At 35.7% G+C, this 20798-nt stretch overlaps 1 protein-coding gene across 14 annotated transcripts in view; it reads left to right on the top strand.

Moving 5' to 3' along the window:
• Positions 1-18387, top strand: part of usp43b (ubiquitin specific peptidase 43b) — a 154603-nt gene extending 136216 nt beyond the window's left edge. For 8 of the 14 annotated variants that reach the window (XM_073944499.1, XM_073944498.1, XM_073944494.1 and 5 more), the window contains 3 exons: positions 3320-3478; positions 14806-14967; positions 17082-18387. In XM_073944499.1, the coding sequence (XP_073800600.1) occupies positions 3320-3478; positions 14806-14967; positions 17082-18145 (1385 nt within the window). In that variant the 3' untranslated portion in view covers positions 18146-18387. The remainder of the gene's footprint in view (positions 1-3319; positions 3479-14805; positions 14968-17081) is intronic. The other 6 variants (XM_073944504.1, XM_073944503.1, XM_073944502.1 and 3 more) reach the window with 1 other exon arrangement.
• Positions 18388-20798: the final 2411 nt, after the last annotated feature.

The raw sequence follows: 20798 nt of genomic DNA, 5'->3' as shown, positions 1-20798 counted from the left end.
TACTTAAGGAAAGTCATTACTTTTTCATGCTGTGGTCAGTTTGGGACTGTTTACTTTTAGGAAATCTTCTTTCAAACTAAAAGCTAGAAAGCATCCAAAATAAAGATTTTAATTTTGATTTTACTATGTTTTAGACATCATGGCTTATAGATTAAAATATGCACAACATATCTATCTTCTCTGTGTGTCTTTTCATAGTTATTAGACTTTATGTATGTTAGGATCGTTTGGGTTTTTACCAAAGTCAATTTCATGTCAACAGCTCCTTTAGAAATATATTTCCTATAAAAATTATGACGTGTTCAATATGTTTTTTACCCACTGTATGTATATGTGTTTAGGTGTATTGATTGATTGATTGATTTGATTCGATTGACTGACTGATTGACCAATTGACTGATTGATTGATTGATTGATTGATTGATTGATTGATTGATTGATTGATTGCTGTGTGGCAATCTACAAGTATCTAAACTATTCCAGCCTCTTCAGCTGTGTGTATCACTCTAAGTAGAGGACTATACTCACTATAGTTTGACAAATACTTCATCTGTTGAACCAGATAAAGTACTTTTGAGACCTTTCATAGTTTTGTAGAATAGTTTAGATTGCAAATATGCATTTTATTTACAAGGATAGTGTCTCTTTGAAAGTGCGTTCTAATTATTTTGAAGATGGCACTTCCTGTGCATCAGCGGCTGTTCAGCCTCTCATTGCCAACCAAAAGTACATTTTCATTGTTGCACATGGTGCAATTTCTGCTGGATTGTGGAATCACGATGATGAAAGGACACTTGAAAGTTCTTCAGAAATCAGCCATCCCATCTAGATATGGGAAGATTAGGACAGGACACACATTTCAGAGAAGTAATGACCCCAAACATTTGTCACAATTCTGCTCCTGCTATTTTGAGCTGGAGGCTTGTGTCAGATTGTGTAAAGAGTTGGTCTGGTCACTTCAGTCCATCACCAGGGAGTTAAAAGGAAAAGAAACTTTGAAAAAGCACCCAAATGGCACAAGACAGCTAATGTTCACTCAGGAGAAATACCGCAGCCTCGTTTCTTCTCCTCAGGCTGCTGGACAGAACTGCCAGAATTTGCTAGAAATAGAAGTTGTCACTGAAGCTTTGAAGCTGAAATAAAGTTATTCTTGAAGCACAAGCTAAAATACTAACTTTTACATGAGAATGATGAACTAATTTTTAGACTGCTAATCAGATTTTTTAATCTTTAAGTTGACATTGCAGGTGAAAAAGATTTTTAAAAATACAAATTATTATCACTATGCTGAACACCTGAACAGTAGATGAAGTCTAGTTCAAAATTATTGTTTACATTTTTTCTACATTAAAGTCAAAGGATTTTACAAAGTTTATTTTGTTTACCAGAAGAAAAAAAAATTAGAATAAAAGGCTTTTTATTGCACTGTGGTGATCCCTAATAAGGGACTAAGCCTATGGAAAATAAATGTTGTTAAACATACAGGCGTGCAACGCAGTGGCTCAGTGGTTAGCACTGTAGGCCTCACAGCAAGAAGGTTGCTTGTTCCAGTCCTGGCTGAGTCACTTGGCATTTCTCTATGGAGTTTGCATGTTCTCCCCGTGTTCGTTTGGGTTTCCTCAGGGTGTCTGGTTTCCCATACAATCCAAATACATGTGCCAGAAATGAATTAATTAAACTAAATGACCCTGATGGAAGTTTCCTTATTTTTTTATATTTCTTTCATCTCAGAGACATGCCATGTTGTGCATTGCCATACAGTACATAATCTATTTTTAAAAACACAAAAAAGAGTAGTAAACCCAATATAAATCTGGAATGTAATGGAAAGAATATGAAACTGGCTTTCCCAGCATGTTGTTGTTTCACAGGTAAGCCCTATCTCATACTCGATAGATGTATGTGGTGAGTATGACCTGTCAAACTATTTTTCCTGAGGGCCAGAACTGTTTTGGTGGTGCTTATGTGCTCACGATATAAGTCGAAGTGATCAACTAAGGTTACTTAGGTAACATTCGTTCCCTGAAGGAGGGAACAGAGACATTATGTCCTCCTGCCGCAGGAGCTGAATCCGCTTCTCGGTAGGTACAGCTCTTCAGTGAATAGACTAATGAGCTCCTCTCAAGATTTTTATTTTCCTAATTGTGAAGCGACTACACCTGTGAAAGCTGGGCTCACGGATTTCATATTCATTCCACTGCCGTTTTATACAAATTTACAAAATTTGACAAAACTGGTACAAATCTGGAAAATGTTCATAAATGAAGAATTAATATGTAAGCACAAAATCAACATGCATGTTTACTCACACGCACACACACACCTACTTGCATGTGCATGTGTGTGGGGCTGTTTTGTTTTTAGATTTCGGCACATTGAAATTGGCTGTTGTTTTGTTTTGTTCATTTTATATACTGTTTTATTTAAATATCATTACAAGTTCTAAAAATATAAATTGTTCTAAATAATCTATAAGACATATATAACCAAAATAAATGATAAAATATAAATAACTGAAATAAATAATATGTATCATTATTTGCTAAAGCAAGTAATTGAAAATTTATCAGACAAATATAAAATACTGGATAAAAAACTGGATGTATTTTAGAACATTAAAGGTCTGTTTTTTTTTTAAAAAATCTGTGATCTCCACTGGCTGAGTGCACTGCAATAATTTACATTTTTCCCCGCCATGTCTTTAAAAGATGAACATTTATTTTAAACCAGTATTTTCAATGGAGCTTCTGTGCTAGCCTGCCGATTCTGACGGGCACATGCGATTAAATGGCTTTTTGTCTCATTTTATGCTTGAGCAGCTTAATGATTGCCAAAGTCTATTCAACTGAATGTATTTTAATTACATTACAACATCGATGCTGTAAAAGGAACCATATCAAATGAAAAAAAGGCACATTAAACGTTCACCAGTGGTTTTTGAGTATGGGAAGAAACACTAGCTCGGCATATAGCCTATGATGGACATTTCTTCTACAACCTGCAGATGGCTGTACTCTATTGCTAAAATATCCAGATTTTTTTTTTCTTTACATTTACTATATATAATATAATATATAATATAAAAATTTCCTTAGGTAAATTCTCTGTAAAAGGAACCTGACTGTGATTTTTTTCCCTGTGCCTATTAATGGTGAATAGGCCTCAAACAAGAGAGGAAAATAGTAGAATGCTGATTGCAGTTTTTTTTTCTTACCTCAAATTGCCAAAGAAATTTGTATTCAATGTGTGTACGATATATACCTGAGTCTGAAGCAATGTATGCTGCATGCTAAATGTAATGAATCTTTGCTCTGAACAGCATACTGCAGGAACTCGGTGGACGGTCAGTGGTACACCTATGATGACAGCAGTGTTGAACCCTTGCAGGAGGGAGAAGTGTGCACTCGCGCTGCTTATATCCTCTTCTATCAGAGACGTGATGCCATCCCTTCTTGGTCAGCTAGCTGCTCGCGACAAGGTAACCACTCATTTCTGACATTCACTTGCATTTTATCAAAAGCAAAAAACAAAGCACATACTAAATTAGTAGAGAAGTACGAAACAAACAATAAGAGCTATTTTTTAACGGTCGAGGGGCAAAGTCTAAAGCGCATGGTGCACATGCGTTAATGGCGTGTCCGAATACATTTTACTATTTTAATGATGGAAATTGGTTCTTCACCCCGCACAATGTATAATAAGGTTGTGCATATTTTTTAATGACTTGTGGGTGTGTTTTGAGCATAACATGCATTAAACCAATCAAAATCTCATCTCCCATTCCCTTTAAGAGTCAGTTGTGTCCCACCATGGCGGATTTGCTATTTAAATACCTTAAAAGTCCTCAAAAGTAACTCAAAACTAAAGGTCGCAGGTTGGAACGGTTGTATAAAAAGTCTGGATTAACTTTCCACAAAGAAATGTTTACAGAACATGCTCATCATTATTAGGAAGCATTACTTAAAGCAAAATCTGACTATTATGCTAACAGAATAGAATCTAGTCAGGGTAACTCTAGATTACTCTTTTTCTGTAGTTAAAAAATCATTAAGTTTTCCTGACACGTCACTTTCTTGTTCAACTGAGTTGTGTAACCGCTTACTGTCTTTTTTTGAAACAAAAATTAAGAACATTCATCATCAATTACATTTAAATACTTCAGCCCCTGACCAAAATGTTTCTGAAATCATCACACATTTCTCTTTTGATACTTTCACCTTACCATCTACCGCTGAAATAGTTGGTCATATACGGAAATCTAAAACCACCAACTGCCTGCTTGATCCACTTTCTACGTGCTTAGTTAAGACCTGTCTTCCATCATTGTCCACACTGATTACTAACATTATTCACAAATCACTGGATTCTGGATCTGTCCAATCTTCACTTAAAACTGCTGTAATCACCCCAGTACTAAAAAAACCTGGAGCTGATTCATCCAATCTGGCCAACTATAGACCAATTTCCAGTTTGTCTCAAAAATACTGGAAAAATGTGTTGCGTTTCAACTCCATAATTATCTCTCTAGTAACAATTTGTTTGAGCTCTTCCAGTCTGGTTTTTGTCCTAACCACATTACTAATGATCTACTACTGGCAGCAGACTCTGGTTTACTGTCAATTCTTATTCTTCTGGACTTGAGTGCAGCCTTTGACACGGTTTCGCACGAGGTTCTTTTGAATAGGCTTGCTTCACTAGGGATCTCTGGCACCCCTCTTTTATGGTTTAAGTCATATCTCGCAGATCGTACTCAGTTTGTTCAAATGAAAGATTTTAAGTCAAGATTGCAGATTGTCACTACTGGTGTCCCACAGGGTTCTGTATTGGGTCCACTCCTGTTTATCATATATCTACTGCCTCTTGGTCACATTTTTAGCAAATACAACATACAATTTCACTGTTATGCTGACGACACTCAACACTACCTGTCCACCAAGCCCTCCTGTTCTTTTCCTCCTTCTGCTTCGAGCAGATGTTTAGCTGAAATAAAAATCTGGCTTTCAGCTAATTTTTTTAAATTAAACGTCGACAAAACTGAAGCTCTTCTCATCGGCACTAAAAGTGTTTTGGATAAAGCTGATAATTTCACTATAGACATTGATAACAGCACAATTTTTCCCTCTGTGCAGGTAAAGACTTTGGGTGTCATCTTGGATAGCACACTCTCATTTGAAGGTCACATCAATAATATTACACGTACTGCATATTACCACCTGCGTAACATCACTCGTCTCCGCCCTTCTCACAACCATTAACACAGCCATTCTTATCCACACATTAGTTACTTCACGTCTTGACTACTGTAATGCACTTCATTCTGGACTTCCTTCCAAACTCCATAAACTCCAACTGGTTCAGAACCATGCAGCTCGAGTCATCTCTAGGACCTCATCTCACGAGCATGTCACACCACTCCTCTATCAGCTTAACTGGCTTCCAGTAAAGTATCATACTGATTTTAAAATATTACTTCTAACTTTCAAGGCACTTCATAATCTCGCTCCTCAATATCTCACTGAACTTCTCCATATCTACACCCCTTCTCGTACCCTTAGATCAGCCAACAACTCCACCTTGGTACCACCTCGCACTCCATTGAGCACAATGGGAGACAGATCTTTCAGCTCTATGGCTCCTCGGCTATGGAACTCACTTCCCCTAGATCTAAGGAGCAGTGATAGTCTTCACACTTTTAAATCCTGTCTTAAGACCCATCTTTTTAAGCAGGCTTTTACTTAACAATTTTTTTATCATGTTTTTATTATGTTCTTTTATATTCGCTATTGCGTTTTAACTTGTTTGGTCATTGATTGTTTTTAGTAATGTTTAATTTGTTTTAGCATGTCTGTTGATGCTTACTGTAAGGCGACCTTGGGTGTCTAGAAAGGCGCCATTTACAAATAAAATGAATTATTATTATTATAAAAGTTAAAACTGAATGCTTCACTAGCGAGAAAATAGTTAAATAGACCATCTCCAGCCATTATAAAGACTGAGCTTCCCCTATTTGGCCTGTTTACTTTCTCTTTCCTACTTTACTTTCGTGGAGTTAAGAAACTGTGTTGTACAATGTCCACTAAAGATCCATTAGCCTACATATTTAATTTTGTTTGTTAAGCGCAAAAATTTGTTTCAAAACTATTTCTAACTTCAGTTCTATATTCCAGCAAATTAATAAATATACAATAATAACGAAGTGTGATCAAAAACTCTTTATTATATTCAATTAATAATTAATTGTAAATTTTAATCATTTTATTCCTTAAATTTTTTTTAATATGTAAAGATATTTGTGTATTGCTGTACATCCTTTGTGTATTAAGCAATGTGTTAGAGTTTGGACCTGCATAGGCGCATAACTTACACCAGGGTGTTAAACTCAAGTCCTAGAGGGCCGCAGCCCTGCACAGTTTAGTTCCAAAACTGCTTCCACACACTTACCTTTAGGTTTCAAACAAGCCTGAAGGAAACCAGCCTGAAGGAATTAGTTTGATCAGGTGTGTTTAATTAGGTTTGGAACTAAACTGTGCAGGGCTGCAGCCCTCCAGTAATTGAGTTTGACATCCCTGACTTACACAATCTGCGCTGGACTTTAGACCAGCTTTAGTTGGTCAATGGTGCGGTCTATGTCAGTTTCTCAAAATAGCACGCCAACAATGCGCCTTAACATACCTTTTTAGACTGGAACACCCATGAGCCTACAAAATGGTACAAATGGATTTGTTATTTAAACAACGTGGAGTAAAACCTGAAAATTAGAGTTATGCTGGTCTGAAAATAGCAACAAATCACGCCAAAACGTCTTGCGCTTTGTTGCGCCGGGTGTATGATAGGGCCTTAAGAAATTTAGGATTGCAAAATATGCTGTTGACGTTGACATTGCTAGAATGTATGAAATTCAGGCTGTGTTAGTGACTATCTTTTATTTTTAATCATTTTATGTTATTTATTCCACATAAAAATGTTATTTAATTTATTTTGTGATGTTTTTATTATATATACATATTTTATTTAATATTTAAAAAGCATTTATTTTATGAAAGCAAAGAATTTTAACTTCTCTAAAGGGCAAATATTTATAGTATTATAACTTGTTTAATTTCAAAAACTTGACTTTACAAAGCAAATAAGTTGCTATTAGTGTAAGTATTTGGTTTTTGTTTGACTAAAAATAAGAAGGGTGTTGAGTTTTTTAAGTGCAAATATTTTATTCGTTTTTTTTATATATTTTATATTTTTCTGTCATTATTCAGCATTAATTATTCAGAATATTACTGTTTAAACTGCATTATAGATCAAATAATCACAGCCATGGTGACCATTAGAGACTTTCTTCAAAAGCATTAAAGAAATCTTTGTAAATAGCAAACTTTTGAACAGCAATCTACACACAGCAATGTTAAGCAATGTTGTGCAAGAGGCACAAAGGCACAACCAACCTCTGGGTGGCTCCTAGAGCTTTTCAACACGACTCGCTTCAACTTTTCGATGCACATCTTCAGAATCCAAATATATACACAGAAATGACACACATCAAATGATATGTATTCAACACCAGTCTAAAGTCTGTCTGATCACTGTGCTGCCACAACATAACCTTTCTAGAGGATCAGGAACAAAATGCGTATGAGAAGGAAGAGCTGCTGATTAGCCTCGGTGGGTTTAGACAGGAGGACTTTGAGTTGCTTGTCACAGGAGGCTGCGCACGCACACGTACACAAAACAACACAAACACACACAGAAAGAGAGACAAAGTTTATTTGCTTGCTTTTTCTGCTGCAGTGGCTCTGCGGTTTGCCTTGTTTCTCATCCCTTTTTCATCACTTCGCAAAATGATGCACTTTTCCCTACACCAAATAATGAATTACGTGAATAGTAGGAGAACCTTCTGTTAAATTGCAAACAATCAGTGAAGTGTTTTGAAAACAGGCACAATCAAGTGAAATTATTCTCCTCATCCATCAAAGATTAGCAGAGCATGAATAACCCCAAAACATTAAAATGAGTCTTTTCACATCAATATTAGAGACATTCTGAATATTACTGAACTGTAGGGAATACATAGACAAATTCATTTGGATGAACAAAACAAATTAGAGGCAGAATTAACATGTTTTTTTAAATGTACTGCTTTGCATTTTAAAATCATTTAATATGCAGCATCTATTGAAATGGGAGCTTATTATTATACATTTTTAATTATTTTCTTATTTCAATCAAACAAAGGTGACATATTATGTCTGTGTTGTTACCTGGAAACACTGGAATACCACAGACAGATTAGCATAAGTCTTTTTTTGTCCAAAATGGATGCTGCCATCATGCTGATACAAGATGAGGGGAAATATTGTAATCTATTTGAAAATATTAATATGTATTCAGTGTTTCTCACACATAGACTTTACTTGGGCTTACCACCTGGGCATATTAACGACCGCCCAAGTATATTTAGTGATTTTTTTTTTACTATTATCACTTTTACCTTTACACTATTTTGTATCTGCCTAATATAACCAAAAATTCATGATTGATAAGGTACTGTAGTGGAACATCATCTCTCGTTTATACATTTCGTTCTGTGTGCACAAGATCTGTCAGTACTCCCACTGACAGTCTCAGATGCTCCTTTTCTAACTAAGTTAACTTTTTAAACTTTTTTTTAATTGTCCGGCCGGGTTTCTAAATTTCCTAAAGTGTCCTGATTTCGGCTTTTGCTTTTTAAAGCTAATGTGTTTTTGCACCACCTTTGTACATAAGCCTACTTTTGCATGGCTTTGCAGCTGACATCATGTGCCCAGTCCCGAGATCGAGAGAAACATTAAATAATTAATTCTTGAATCTAAACGAATGAGAAAAATGTTACTAAATACTCAAAGAGGATAATATGACTGGTCTAAACTGGCTGCAAAATATATGTACACCTTTAGTAATGGTTAATCAACACATTTGTCTTATTTAAATAATCTAACAGTTTTAATCTTGCAATTATTATCATTTTTTGAGATATTGGGCTCTATTTTAATAGGTGCAAAGTCAAAAGTGCAGGGCACAAAAGCATAAAGGGCTTGTCTGAATAAACTTCGGAAGAATAGGCTCTGCACCATAATTTATGGTCTAACAGGGTTGTGCTTATTCTCTTAATAAGTTATGGGTGTGTTTTGAGAATGAACCAATCAGAATCTCCCATTCTTTTTAGGAGTCAGTTGCGTCACGCCATGTGGAAAAACTGAACGCTTCAATAGTGAAAAAACTGTTAAAACAGACCATCTGCAGCGTGAGGATAAAGAATAAGCCTCCTCCAATCAGCCTTTACTTTCGCTTTCTCTTTCTTTCTTTTGTGAATAAGGAAATGGGGTTGTATGCACTCCACTGAAGACATCCATTAATACTCATCATTAATTTTGTTTGTTAAGCACAAAGATCTGCCTAAACTATTTCTAAATTCAGTTCTAATTTCCAGCAAATTAATATATCCAAATATATATCCAAATACACGTCCAATGCCCCATATGGTCAAATATAAGCTTGTTTTTATTAAAACAAATATAAATATGCATATAAATAATACTACTAATAATAATATCATACAAAAGCAAGTTTTCGTGAATAAACTGAAAAAGCCCCCCCAAGATGAAGGCATGAAAGCAGTGGTTTTTATGTTTATGTATAAAGTAATCATTTTTGCAATATTTTATTCCTTTAATTCTTTTTCATTTGTAAAGATATTTGCATATTGCTGTACATCCTGCCTGTTTTAAACAATGTGCAAATGAGGCGCACAACTAACGCGATCTTCGCTTGACTTTAGACCTGCTTTCAGATGATCTATTGGGCAGTTATTTTAATTCCTCCACATAGCAACCCGCCAGCAATGCACCTTAATACACCTCCTTTACAGGAACATCTGTGAGTCCACAAAGTGGCGCAAATGGATTAGCTATCTAAACAACCTGGTGGAAAACCAGAAAATTAAGGTTGCGCTGGTCTGAAAATAGCAACACGTTGGGGCAAACACACCTTGCGCCTTATTAGTGTATGATAGGGCCAATTGTCTGTAATTGCATTTTCTGTCATTTATTTCTCATTTGCTCATTAGGCTATATTACAGCTATTTTATATCTAAAATGCTTTGGCATTTAAGTTTGCTTTGAATATATTCAAACCACAACCACAGACATGCTTGTGATACAATGTCATGTTAAAATACCAAATGTTGTTTTCATGACAGACAGAAAGAAATCACAAAGCCAATCTACCGCTTGCTTTTTAAATTATTTCTGTTCTTTTCAATGGAAGTTCTTCAAACTGGAAGTTCATGCCAAACTTTTAAAGCACAGTAGTCATTTGCAATAAAAGGTGGATATGATAATTCAGAAATTAAATCTGCAGCATGTGATCATAAGTAAAGTTCTACAGAACCTAAAAACTTATAACGAAGCCACATAACCACGCGTGTTCACTGAAGCAAGCTGAGCAGACGTTTTCAATGCATTCTCTATGGGAGGTGAACAACAGGCTCACACATCAAAAAGTTGAGCGACGTTTAACTTTATGCAGATGACAAGTGAGACACATTGGGTGGCAGTCAACTGATGTGAGATGAATGCAAGGACGTCTGTCAGAGCTTTTGAAAATCTGCCTGTCGTGCTGGTGGATTGAAAGTTTATGTTGCATATTGTTAGGTTTAGTTCACATTACTAGATTTTCAAGTATTTACTGTAGCATGTTTTAGCTGGAGCTTGGATTTATATGAATTTAGGTTTCATTATTGAGCGACAGAAAACTCTTTTCAATCTCAAAGGTTCCATTTGAAGTTTCTTTATGCTCCGAGGGTAAACATTTTTTGTCGTGTTTAGTAAGACATGAAAGAAAGTAAAGGATGCCCTTAACCCTTAACCCTTAAAGAAAAAAATTATAATTTAAAAATATAAAATTCCTCAACTGAAAGAGATACAGCTGGCATTTCTGTGAAATCCGACAATACTGATAGTTTGGTGTTTTTGTTTTACTTTTTTGTTTTAATGAAAGGCGACGCAGTGACGCAGTAGATAGTGCTATCGCCTCACACCTATTCATTCATTTTCTTGTCGGCTTAGTCCCTTTATTAATCCGGGGTCGCCACAGAGGAATGAACCGCCAACTTATCCAGCAAGTTTTTATGCAGCGGATGCCCTTCCAGCCGCAACCCATCTCTGGGAAACATCCACACACACATTCACACAAAAACACTCATACACTACGGACAATTTAGCCTACTCAATTTACCTGTACCGCATGTCTTTGGACTGTGGGGGAAACCGGAGCACCCGGAGGAAACCCACGCGAAGGCAGGGAGAACATGCAAACTCCACACAGAAATGCAAACTGAGTCGAGGTTCGAACCAGCAACCCAGCGACCTTCTTGCTGTGGGGCGACAGCACTACTTACTGCGCCACTGCCTCGCCGGATGTTTCCCAGTGATGGGCTGATGCTGGAAGCGCATCCGCTGCGTAAAACACGTGCTGGATAAGTTGGCGGTTCTGAAAAGAAAATGAATGAATGAATGTTTTAGTGAACAAAAATGAGTTCCATATTTATTTATTTTTTACATACTTTATTTCTTTTATATATATATATTTTGACATGAATGTTATAATTACACTGTTTTTTTAGGAGACTTGCTCATTCAGAACACCTATCTACGGAAGGGTTGACCTAAAATGGAAATAAAACAGAGACATATAAACAAAAAAACACATTATAAACACAAACATTAAAAAAAAAAGTTAAATAAAAGTGCTATAGGCAAAAGCAAAGGCTGCAAGATCAACAAACTAATTGTAGATTATGTGTGCAAACATTGCTGTTTTGTTTTTAACCACTTTTTAAGTATACTACTAAAAACATTTATGTTGCTTTCTAATTTTAGGCTTACAGGTAAATCATTTCACAATTTGGTTCCCTTAACAGAGAAAACAGATTGACCAAAACTTCCCTTAAACTTTGGAACCAGACAGTCGCCATTAGCAGTTGCTTGTAGGAGAGATTTGATACCTACTGAATAGATCTGAAAACAGCATTTAAACATGATTATTTAAACATTTAAAAAAAACTATTTAAGATAATTAAATTTAATAAAATTATCAAAACTACAAAGGATATGCTAACATAGAACCACCAATTGATGCCATCACATCGACTTTAAGTAAATCATTTTAATTGCTTGTTTTAAAGAATATGTTTATATAAAAGGTTTTGATGAAATTATAAGCTAAGTTTCTATTACAGATTTGCATTATTTTCAAATATATTCTATATATTCTATATATTCTATATATATTCAGCATTTCTAACATTTTCTATATTCATCAAAAAAAATGTTATGTGGCTAAAATGCAAAAATGATTTTCAAATTATGACAATGGATGTCAATAGACTTGCGTATTGCTGTCAGATGATTAATGAAGAGTGTATTCAATTCACAATTTCATTTTGTGCAATTGAAGAATAATGGAAATGTAGCTACTGTTCCTGAATTCAAAGTAATTATACGCATAATAGATTTTCTTTACACATCATGAAGTTGATGCGTTTTTCCAGCCCCGTTTTGATTGACAGATTATAATTGGACCTCATTGTTGGCTGCTTGTAAGCAATTGATTAATGGGCGATAACATTGAAAATTGCCTTTAATGGCCGTTTCATCAGTGCATTCTTAATATTTTTGCACATATTTGGGGTGGAATGGTGGCTCAGTGGTTTGCAATGTTGCCTCACAGCAAGAAGGTCACTGGTTTGAGTAACGGCTGGACCAGTTGGCATTTCTTTGTGGAGTTTGCATGTTCTCCTCGTGTTCGTGTGGGTTTCCTCCGGGTGCTCCGGTTTCCCTCACAGTCCAAAGACATGCGGTAGAAAGGGCATCCACTGCGTAAAGCACATGCTGGAATAGTTGGCGGTTCATTCCACTCTGGTGACTACTGATAAATAAAGGACTAAGCCGAAGGAAAATAAATGCATGGTTGGTACATTTGTAATGTCAAGTGGTGCATTTAATGTCATTAAGATATAAGAACAATTATTTTGGTGACCTGTTATTTAATTATATGATTATTCTCTGTTTTTACATTTTCAGAGGTTCTTAAATTAGATACAAAGTGTCATGCAGAGACCTCAGGTTTCTCCATTGTGCTAATTAAAATGGATCGTTTATCAGTAGCTCCCACATGGAATAAACGAGTTATGTGCAAATGAGTTCACCTCTTTGATAGAACAGCTTCAAGCTCAACAACTCAACTATGGGGTTGCCATTTGTGGAATTTGAGTGGTGACCTTAAGCCTACACTGTTGTGATTTAGATCAAAGTTTCATAACTCACCTTCAGACTAACCAGCTAAAGAATATTTAAACACTAAAACTTCTAAATGAGCCAGTAATAATGTTTTGACACCTGTTTTTTCATCTCACATGTTTTGTCAATCTTTATAATAAATACTTAGCTTTGCAATATATCTTGCACATATGAATTAGAGCTGTTCTCCACGAGAACATGTTGTTTCTTCTTTACACAGCTGACTTATAGGGAAAATTTAAACCCACAGAATATTAAAGCCCGAAAAACTAAAACATGTAGCTTCAAATAGTATGGTTTTTCTTCTTCTGTACAAGCACAAAGAAAAATATTTTGACGAACACTGGACCCCATTGAAATTCACTGAATGGATAACACTCTGGCACATACTTTCTTTTGAAATCCTTTTTTTGTTTTTTCAAAGAAACTGGAGATCCAAAGTGACTATAGACATTTACAGGCTTCTTTCAAACAGTCGTTTAGGCTTTCAGACCTTTCAAAAAATATTACATTATGATTTTAAAATATAAAGCTTTGAAGAGTAAAGGCAGAGAGGTCGTTTATCAGTGCATTGTTTCTTTCAACACCTCTCAGACATTTTTGTTCATTTGCTGCAATTTAGCATGTTGTGTAGCGTGTTTTTAAAGGTTGTTTCTCCTGATGTCTGCCAGCACCTTCTGATCATTTGTATGCATGCCGTAACACTTGATTGGATCCCCTCCATCTCATTTTTCTGAGTGTTTATTTTAGAAAAGCTCAGGAATGTCTTTCTGAGTAAAATTAAAACCAAAATCACTGAACAAAATGTATGACCATATCCACATAGCAAGATTTCTCTGGCCCACACAATCAGGTTTTGTTTGGCCCACATGCCGCATTGATTGACGGTGCATGACTGGACCATGTTTGGCTTTCGTAAAGGGGCCAAACATGGACCATATCTGGGTCAAGTCTCTGCCAAATTAATAACTCATAACTGGGCCTGAGCTCGGCCAGATAGGTTGGTGTGTGAAGATTAAAATTAAATAGATAAACCCATGAAACATTGCGCTTTTGGCATACTATGGGCATGCTTTTTCTCAAAGTGACCTGATTGGTAGATTTTTTTTTTTCTACTCTCAGAAACAATTTGAATGTTTTTTTTTAAAAGTGGGTCAAACAGGCCAAACTTTTGTGGCCCACCACATCTGGGCCAAATACTATATCTTAAGTCTGGCCCAAATCTTGTGTGCCACTTTAAGGACGGTGCCAGCTCTGCCAAACCCATGCTGTATGCCAGTGCTGGAAGAATGCCTGCTGTGCCAGCTTTATGCCAAATCCGGGTCGGATTTTGTGATACCTGGGTAACCATTAAATAAATTAGTTTACTATGTATTCAGCAACATGTGCATGTTCAACATTTATCAGCATTTCAGACAGCATTTTGAATTGCATACTCGAAGCAATGTTGATTAAGTAGGCTGTTTTTGACCTGCAGGTTCCTCCAGCTCATCTCTGTCAGATCACTGGCTCATCCGATTAAATGCAGATGAAGGAATTTCCAATTCAACCAGCAAGGTGTCAAATTCATCTTCGGCTCCTGAGCCTCAAACCCCTCACAGTCCTGTCATCCACAAGTCTGCAAATGAAGACAACAGAGGTCAGTAAACTCTTGCTTTGTCTTCTTTTATAGAAAACAATAAATATATTCTGTTTTACTGTTTATGGATCATATGTTGTCTGCTCTGTTGCTTTTTGTTCATTTTATGCAAGTGAATTACATATAATAGTCTCTGTTTTATAAATATATAACTATGTTTGGAGATGTAATCAATGAAACAATGGCTTGATTTTGATTGCAAATAATTTTCAGATTAAGAGCTTTAGAAGATTCTTTTAAACACGTTCAGTAAATATACTGAGTGAAACTTCACAATAAGTTTATATTTTGTAACATTGAAAAAATATTTCTTAAACTTTTATAATTATCAGTTAATGTTAATGTCAGCATTTACTAATGCATTGTACTCAAAATCTGTTCATGTTTAATTGACTTGAGCTAATATGAATGAACAAGGTTGTATTGCTAAATGTTACAGGAAAGTCTAATACACTTACATCAACCCAGGCTCATTAAAAATGTTTCAACATATATTACGTAGCTTCATGAATGTGGTGGCAGTTTCAAAGTGGAAAAATGTTGTGATATCAAATAAAAAATGACACAAAATCTTTAATAATAATTGATTGCAGCTCATATTAAAAATGTATATTTTTCTCCATTTCTCAGTGAATATAGGCAATGTATTTTGGTGCATTTAAACAAAACAGATTTATTAAAGATACATTTATTTAAATAATTTTTTAGTCACCAAACATGTTTAGAAATTGAAAGATCAAACAATTCAAGCAAAATATTGCAAATAAAAATTACAACCTACAAAATCTTAACCAAAGTTCTTACTTTTTTGCTTCTCTTGATTTTTCCTCTTTTTTAAATTTGTATTTAATATTTTTCTATATCATATAAATTTGGCTCTACTAGTTTTTGGACCGTTATCGGAAGTTATATTGATATGTAAGCTCCAGATTTGTCTTCAGTACTGACTAATCTAATGTATATGCACAAATATATTGTATATTGTATATTTATATACAAATTATGTGTGTGTGTGTGTGTGTGTGTGTGTGTGTGTGTGTGTGTGTGTGTGTGTGTGTGTGTGTGTGTGTGTGTGTTTACTGTATGTATATAATGTATATATACAAATTATAATATTGTATAGCTTCCTATTAAAAATATTAATTTAAAAGAGAGAATTGTGAGGGATGTACTTATATTTGCTGAGCACTACTGTATATGCTATTTTAATCAAGCTTTAATATAGCTTTAATTCTTTTGTTGAACTACAGTTCTTAAGTCACTAGTATTGTTACCAACAAAAAAAAAAATTAATGAATTTAAATTCAGTCTTTCTGCATTTCTGAATATTAATTGTACTAAGTATATATATATTTTTTACTTTAATTTACAATCCTTTGCATTTAAAATCGCTTTTCTCCAAGGTACAGTTTACTTTGGCATACCAGGTTGCCTGAAATGTCTTGAAAATACAGCTACAGTCCTTCTGGATTTAGTCAGTCTCGGTTAGTTTTGGTTTTTCAATAACTTAAAAATATGTTTTTGTTGTTAGTGAAAATGCTGAAGGCCAAAGACTTTTGCACAGTGCTGTGTATAAAACTATTAGTAAGCATAGATATTTTTTTTTTGTTTATTGAATTAATTTAAACCACCAACTTGCTGAAAATTGGCAATATGCACAGCTAGTGTTTTTCAGCCAGTGATGAACTTCCTGTGAAGTCTTTATGTGACTATTTTTAATTTCGTAAGGTTTGACAATTAACCAAAAGCCATGGAGCTGGCAGACTGAATTTAAAAGTCTGTGTGCATATACACCATTGTAATTACATAGTAATTTGAGGGATAGTGGCATCCAGTATAACAATTTAGGTATATTGATTTAAAATAATCTAGCCTTTTATTTTTTTGGATAGTAAATCCTCCTTTAAGTTACCTATTTTTTTTATTAAGTGTAGTAAAATTAAAAGTCTTTTTTAAGTCATCTTTTTCTAATGAGCCTGGGTAGCATCAAATAGTGTACAATTAAACAGCCATGTTTTTACCTATCACATTTATCCACAAATTGCGATTATGGATCACAATGCAACATTGTAGCATGCAATATGACTTATCAATCCTGTATTTGTTACTTTTAGATGTAGCTGAAGCAACACCATTTGTACGAAGCGTCCGGGGCCAGAGTATGAGCATGCGCTACCAGTCCAAATCCAAGACGGGTTCAGGAAAAGTTCTTCCACTGCGTTGGTCGTTTGCTTCCAAGGAGCGCAGAAAACCCCCCAGCATCACTTCACAAAATGATAACGATGAGCTAGTGGAGTACCTTGAATCTGGCCGACGGCCCCGATGTACCAAGGAGCCTATAGTAAGCATCGTTGCCAGTCCTTCACAGGTCAAAGGCCACCTTCGTGAAGATGATTCCCTGAGTTCCCCCAGCTGTTGCAGCAGTCTCAATGGTGTGGAGAGAAGTAGCTCTCAAGGCCCGGATTCTCCAAAAGTGCCTGAAGGCCAGAGTAGACCAACTTCAGATCTTAATGCTGTCAGTTCTGTCGACTCGAGAGCAAAAAAATGCTCAAAAACAACCCGGCAGGAGCACGAAAGGACTCAGGCTAGTAAGTCACTTCAAGGTTCTCCTACTGCACTTTCCACTGGTAACAGTACATCTCATTCCAGAGACTCCACACTGAAACGGCTTCGAAACCCGGCAGCTGCAACTAGCAGAATTCATCCCAGTCAGATTCTGATGGCCACAGGAGAAAGCAGAGGTAAAGATGGCATCCATCCCGTTAGCAGCACCTCTCAGCTCCAGGATGGGTGCTCTAAGGAGGTGGGTCATGGAAAAACACTGTCTAGTAAGAGCTTGACCAAACTCTCGTTGTCCAATGGCACTTTGAATGGGAAGGTCGTTGAGGTGAGGAAAACTGGTACTGTTCACAAGAGCACAAGTAAAACAAATGGCAGAGACACCCAGGTTTTTTCAAACACTATTGATATGAAACGTGCCCACAGCTCTTCAAATATTCAAAACAGGCTAGATATGACTTTAAAAAGGACGTTATCTCTCCAAAGAAATGGTCCCCTGGTGCCAGCTTCCAACAAAGGACTTGCAGTTGATAAATCCTCCTATGCAACACTACAGAGAATCAAATACAGCAGCACTTCACTTGGCAGGCAGAGACCTGTGCCCGAGTCTTGCTTCTGACGGGTTACACCTTCAAAATGGTGTTTGTACATAGTATGTTTTATGCAGTTGAAAATTGCAAATCATTGCTCTATTCCAAAACCTCTGAGCCTTGAGTGTATTCTGTCTACAGAAAGTCACCTTGTTTTTGCCAGATTCAAGGTAATGTTATTTTGCAGAGAATAGATAAGGTTTTTTGTTTTTGTTTTCTCAATTCACAAAGTCCCAAAGTTTAGGTTCGATTAAATGTTTTTGAAACTCTCTATTGCTCACCAAGGCTGATTTTTTTTTTTTGTGCCAAAAATACAGCAAAAACATTTTCTAAAAAAATAACAACAGTCTTGTTTTAATGGATTTGGAATGTAATTTATTCTTCTAATGGAAAAGCTTCAGTCTCCAACGGAAAATTTCAATATGTTAATTTGTGCTCAACAACTTGAATTTGAACCCACCCCTCAACCCCAAATAAGCTACTCTTATTGTAAGCTTAGATTTGGAGATGAGGCACAAAAATATTAGCACTTTAGTTTAGGTCACAATTTACAGTATGAACAAAACATTACCTACCACTACGAGTTTAATAAACTACTAATTAGTTGTTTATTAATAGTTAGTTAGGTAGAAGTTTTTGGGTAGGATTAGGGATGAAAAATTAGATCATATTTTATAACTACTAAGGAACAGTTAATATCTTAATAATAGACAGGTAATAAGCCAGTCGTTAATAGCATGATTTGTGACCTAAACTGAAGTGTTACCAAATATTCTGCTAAATTTACACAGTTTGCACAAATTCCCCTTATTTTCTTCTCATGGTATTTTTCTGTAGCCATTCATTGGCTCTGTTATCTCTGTTATCAAATTACTACAACTTTCACTTAAAATGTAAATAATTGCAGCAAAATGTTGGCTAAAATTGTGTAACATGAAATTATTCTCATGTCAGCTGTATTTAATCGGCAATATGAGTCTCCCATTTATAAGACCATTTCTGCCAATATAGAGCCCAAATTGGATCATTATGATTATAATTATGATACAGCTTTAAGCCCAGATGACAATTACACTCTGTCAACATTCCATAATGCGGGTAGACTCACTATCCACCTGGAACCCAAATTCTGTGTCCATGCCAACAGTGTGGGCACATCAGTGTATGTGCACAGTGAATGTTGAGGCAGAAGAGTGCATAAGCTGAACTTGTTTATCTGCGCTTGAGTATACTTGCAGCTATGCAGACATGCAAAATTAAGTATTCCCAGGCCTTTAATACAGTCGTCTATTGTATATTGTATACAGTAAAGCAGTTTATTCATTGGTTGCCTAGCAACATAAAATAACCGCATCACACTGCTCTTTTCTGTACTGGCACAGACTATGCAAGGTGAGTTCTCCAATTTTCATTGGTGAATGGACTAAAGAATAAGCAATAGTTCACTCTGAATTCATAGTTATGTAGTTGTTTTTTCCTATTGACTGCAATTCTGCAACTCTTCTGTGACAAATATTCATTTTATAATGATCTTTACTCCACAATGTGAAGCAGCAGAAGTTAAATGGCTATGTGCAAACACCACTGGCCCATTTTGGGGAGCATTAATTATGCAAGATTAGACTTGCGTGTCATGTTGTAAGACATAGTGTTCAACTCTTGCTTTAAAAAGTAATTAGGACTTAGGAGTAGACTTTAAGTGTTTACCCACTTCTCCAAGTGCCACAGCACCCCTGCTTTATACCCAAAGTATGCTTTGCTCTTTTTTTAAATAAGCAAGGGTCTGCTTACATTGTGTGTTACGCAAGGATCACCAGAATAGTATGCAATTTTCTTAAGGCTAATTCCTGTAACATGCACATGTGCTTTTTATTGTGCTAGTATTGTCCATGCACTAATTTGTTTGTTCATAAGTTGTCAAAACTTAACTAGACTGCCATTTTCCATTAGGAAAGAAAAAACAAAACAACAAACAACAAGAACAGAAATCTGAAGATGACAGAGATGGTTTTAAAAGTTACTCACAACTCTTTTTTTTAACATTTAATTTTTGTAGAGTGGAACCACAGACTTAGACAAGGACGAATTATTATAATGTGCATGTGTCAAATGCCAGTGTGTTTGCAAGCTGTCAAATGGAGTCTTTGAAAAACTATTAGATATTGGCATTTGCAGATACACTAAAGTACACATAAATCTGTGCAAATGAGTGTTCATGGACAGTATGTACAGTCCAATATAATCACTTTTTAAGCACAACTAAACATAGGAGGGTGGCTTTGTAGTACTTTCTAGACAGTTCCTCTCAAGCATAGAGTACGAAATGTAAAGCAAATGCTTTAGGATTTTATTTTATATTTTTACCTTCAGTTGTTTTGAACCGCAGGTGTGCACTCGTCTCCAAGTGCTGCACAATATTGTACAATTGTGCATATTTCTACCTAGCAGAAACAATTTGCTTCAAGATTACCCTTGCATTGCGTGTGCCAGTATGTGCTGTTGTATGCACATTGTTGGCATGGAAAAAAATAGACTAGCAGTGTGTAGACTTTCCCATCCTAATGACGAAAATTATATCAAAAGGAACAAGGCTCTTTAAATATATCCATGCCTCAGTCTACATTAAAGCGTAAACTACTTTGCTCCGGGTACATTTCATTGCACATTTCAGGTAAAAAAAAC

The sequence above is a fragment of the Danio rerio genome, chromosome 3 (genome assembly GCF_049306965.1).
Source record: "Danio rerio strain Tuebingen ecotype United States chromosome 3, GRCz12tu, whole genome shotgun sequence".
Lineage (NCBI taxonomy): Eukaryota > Metazoa > Chordata > Actinopteri > Cypriniformes > Danionidae > Danio > Danio rerio.
This window is presented reverse-complemented; position numbering and strand designations above follow the sequence as displayed.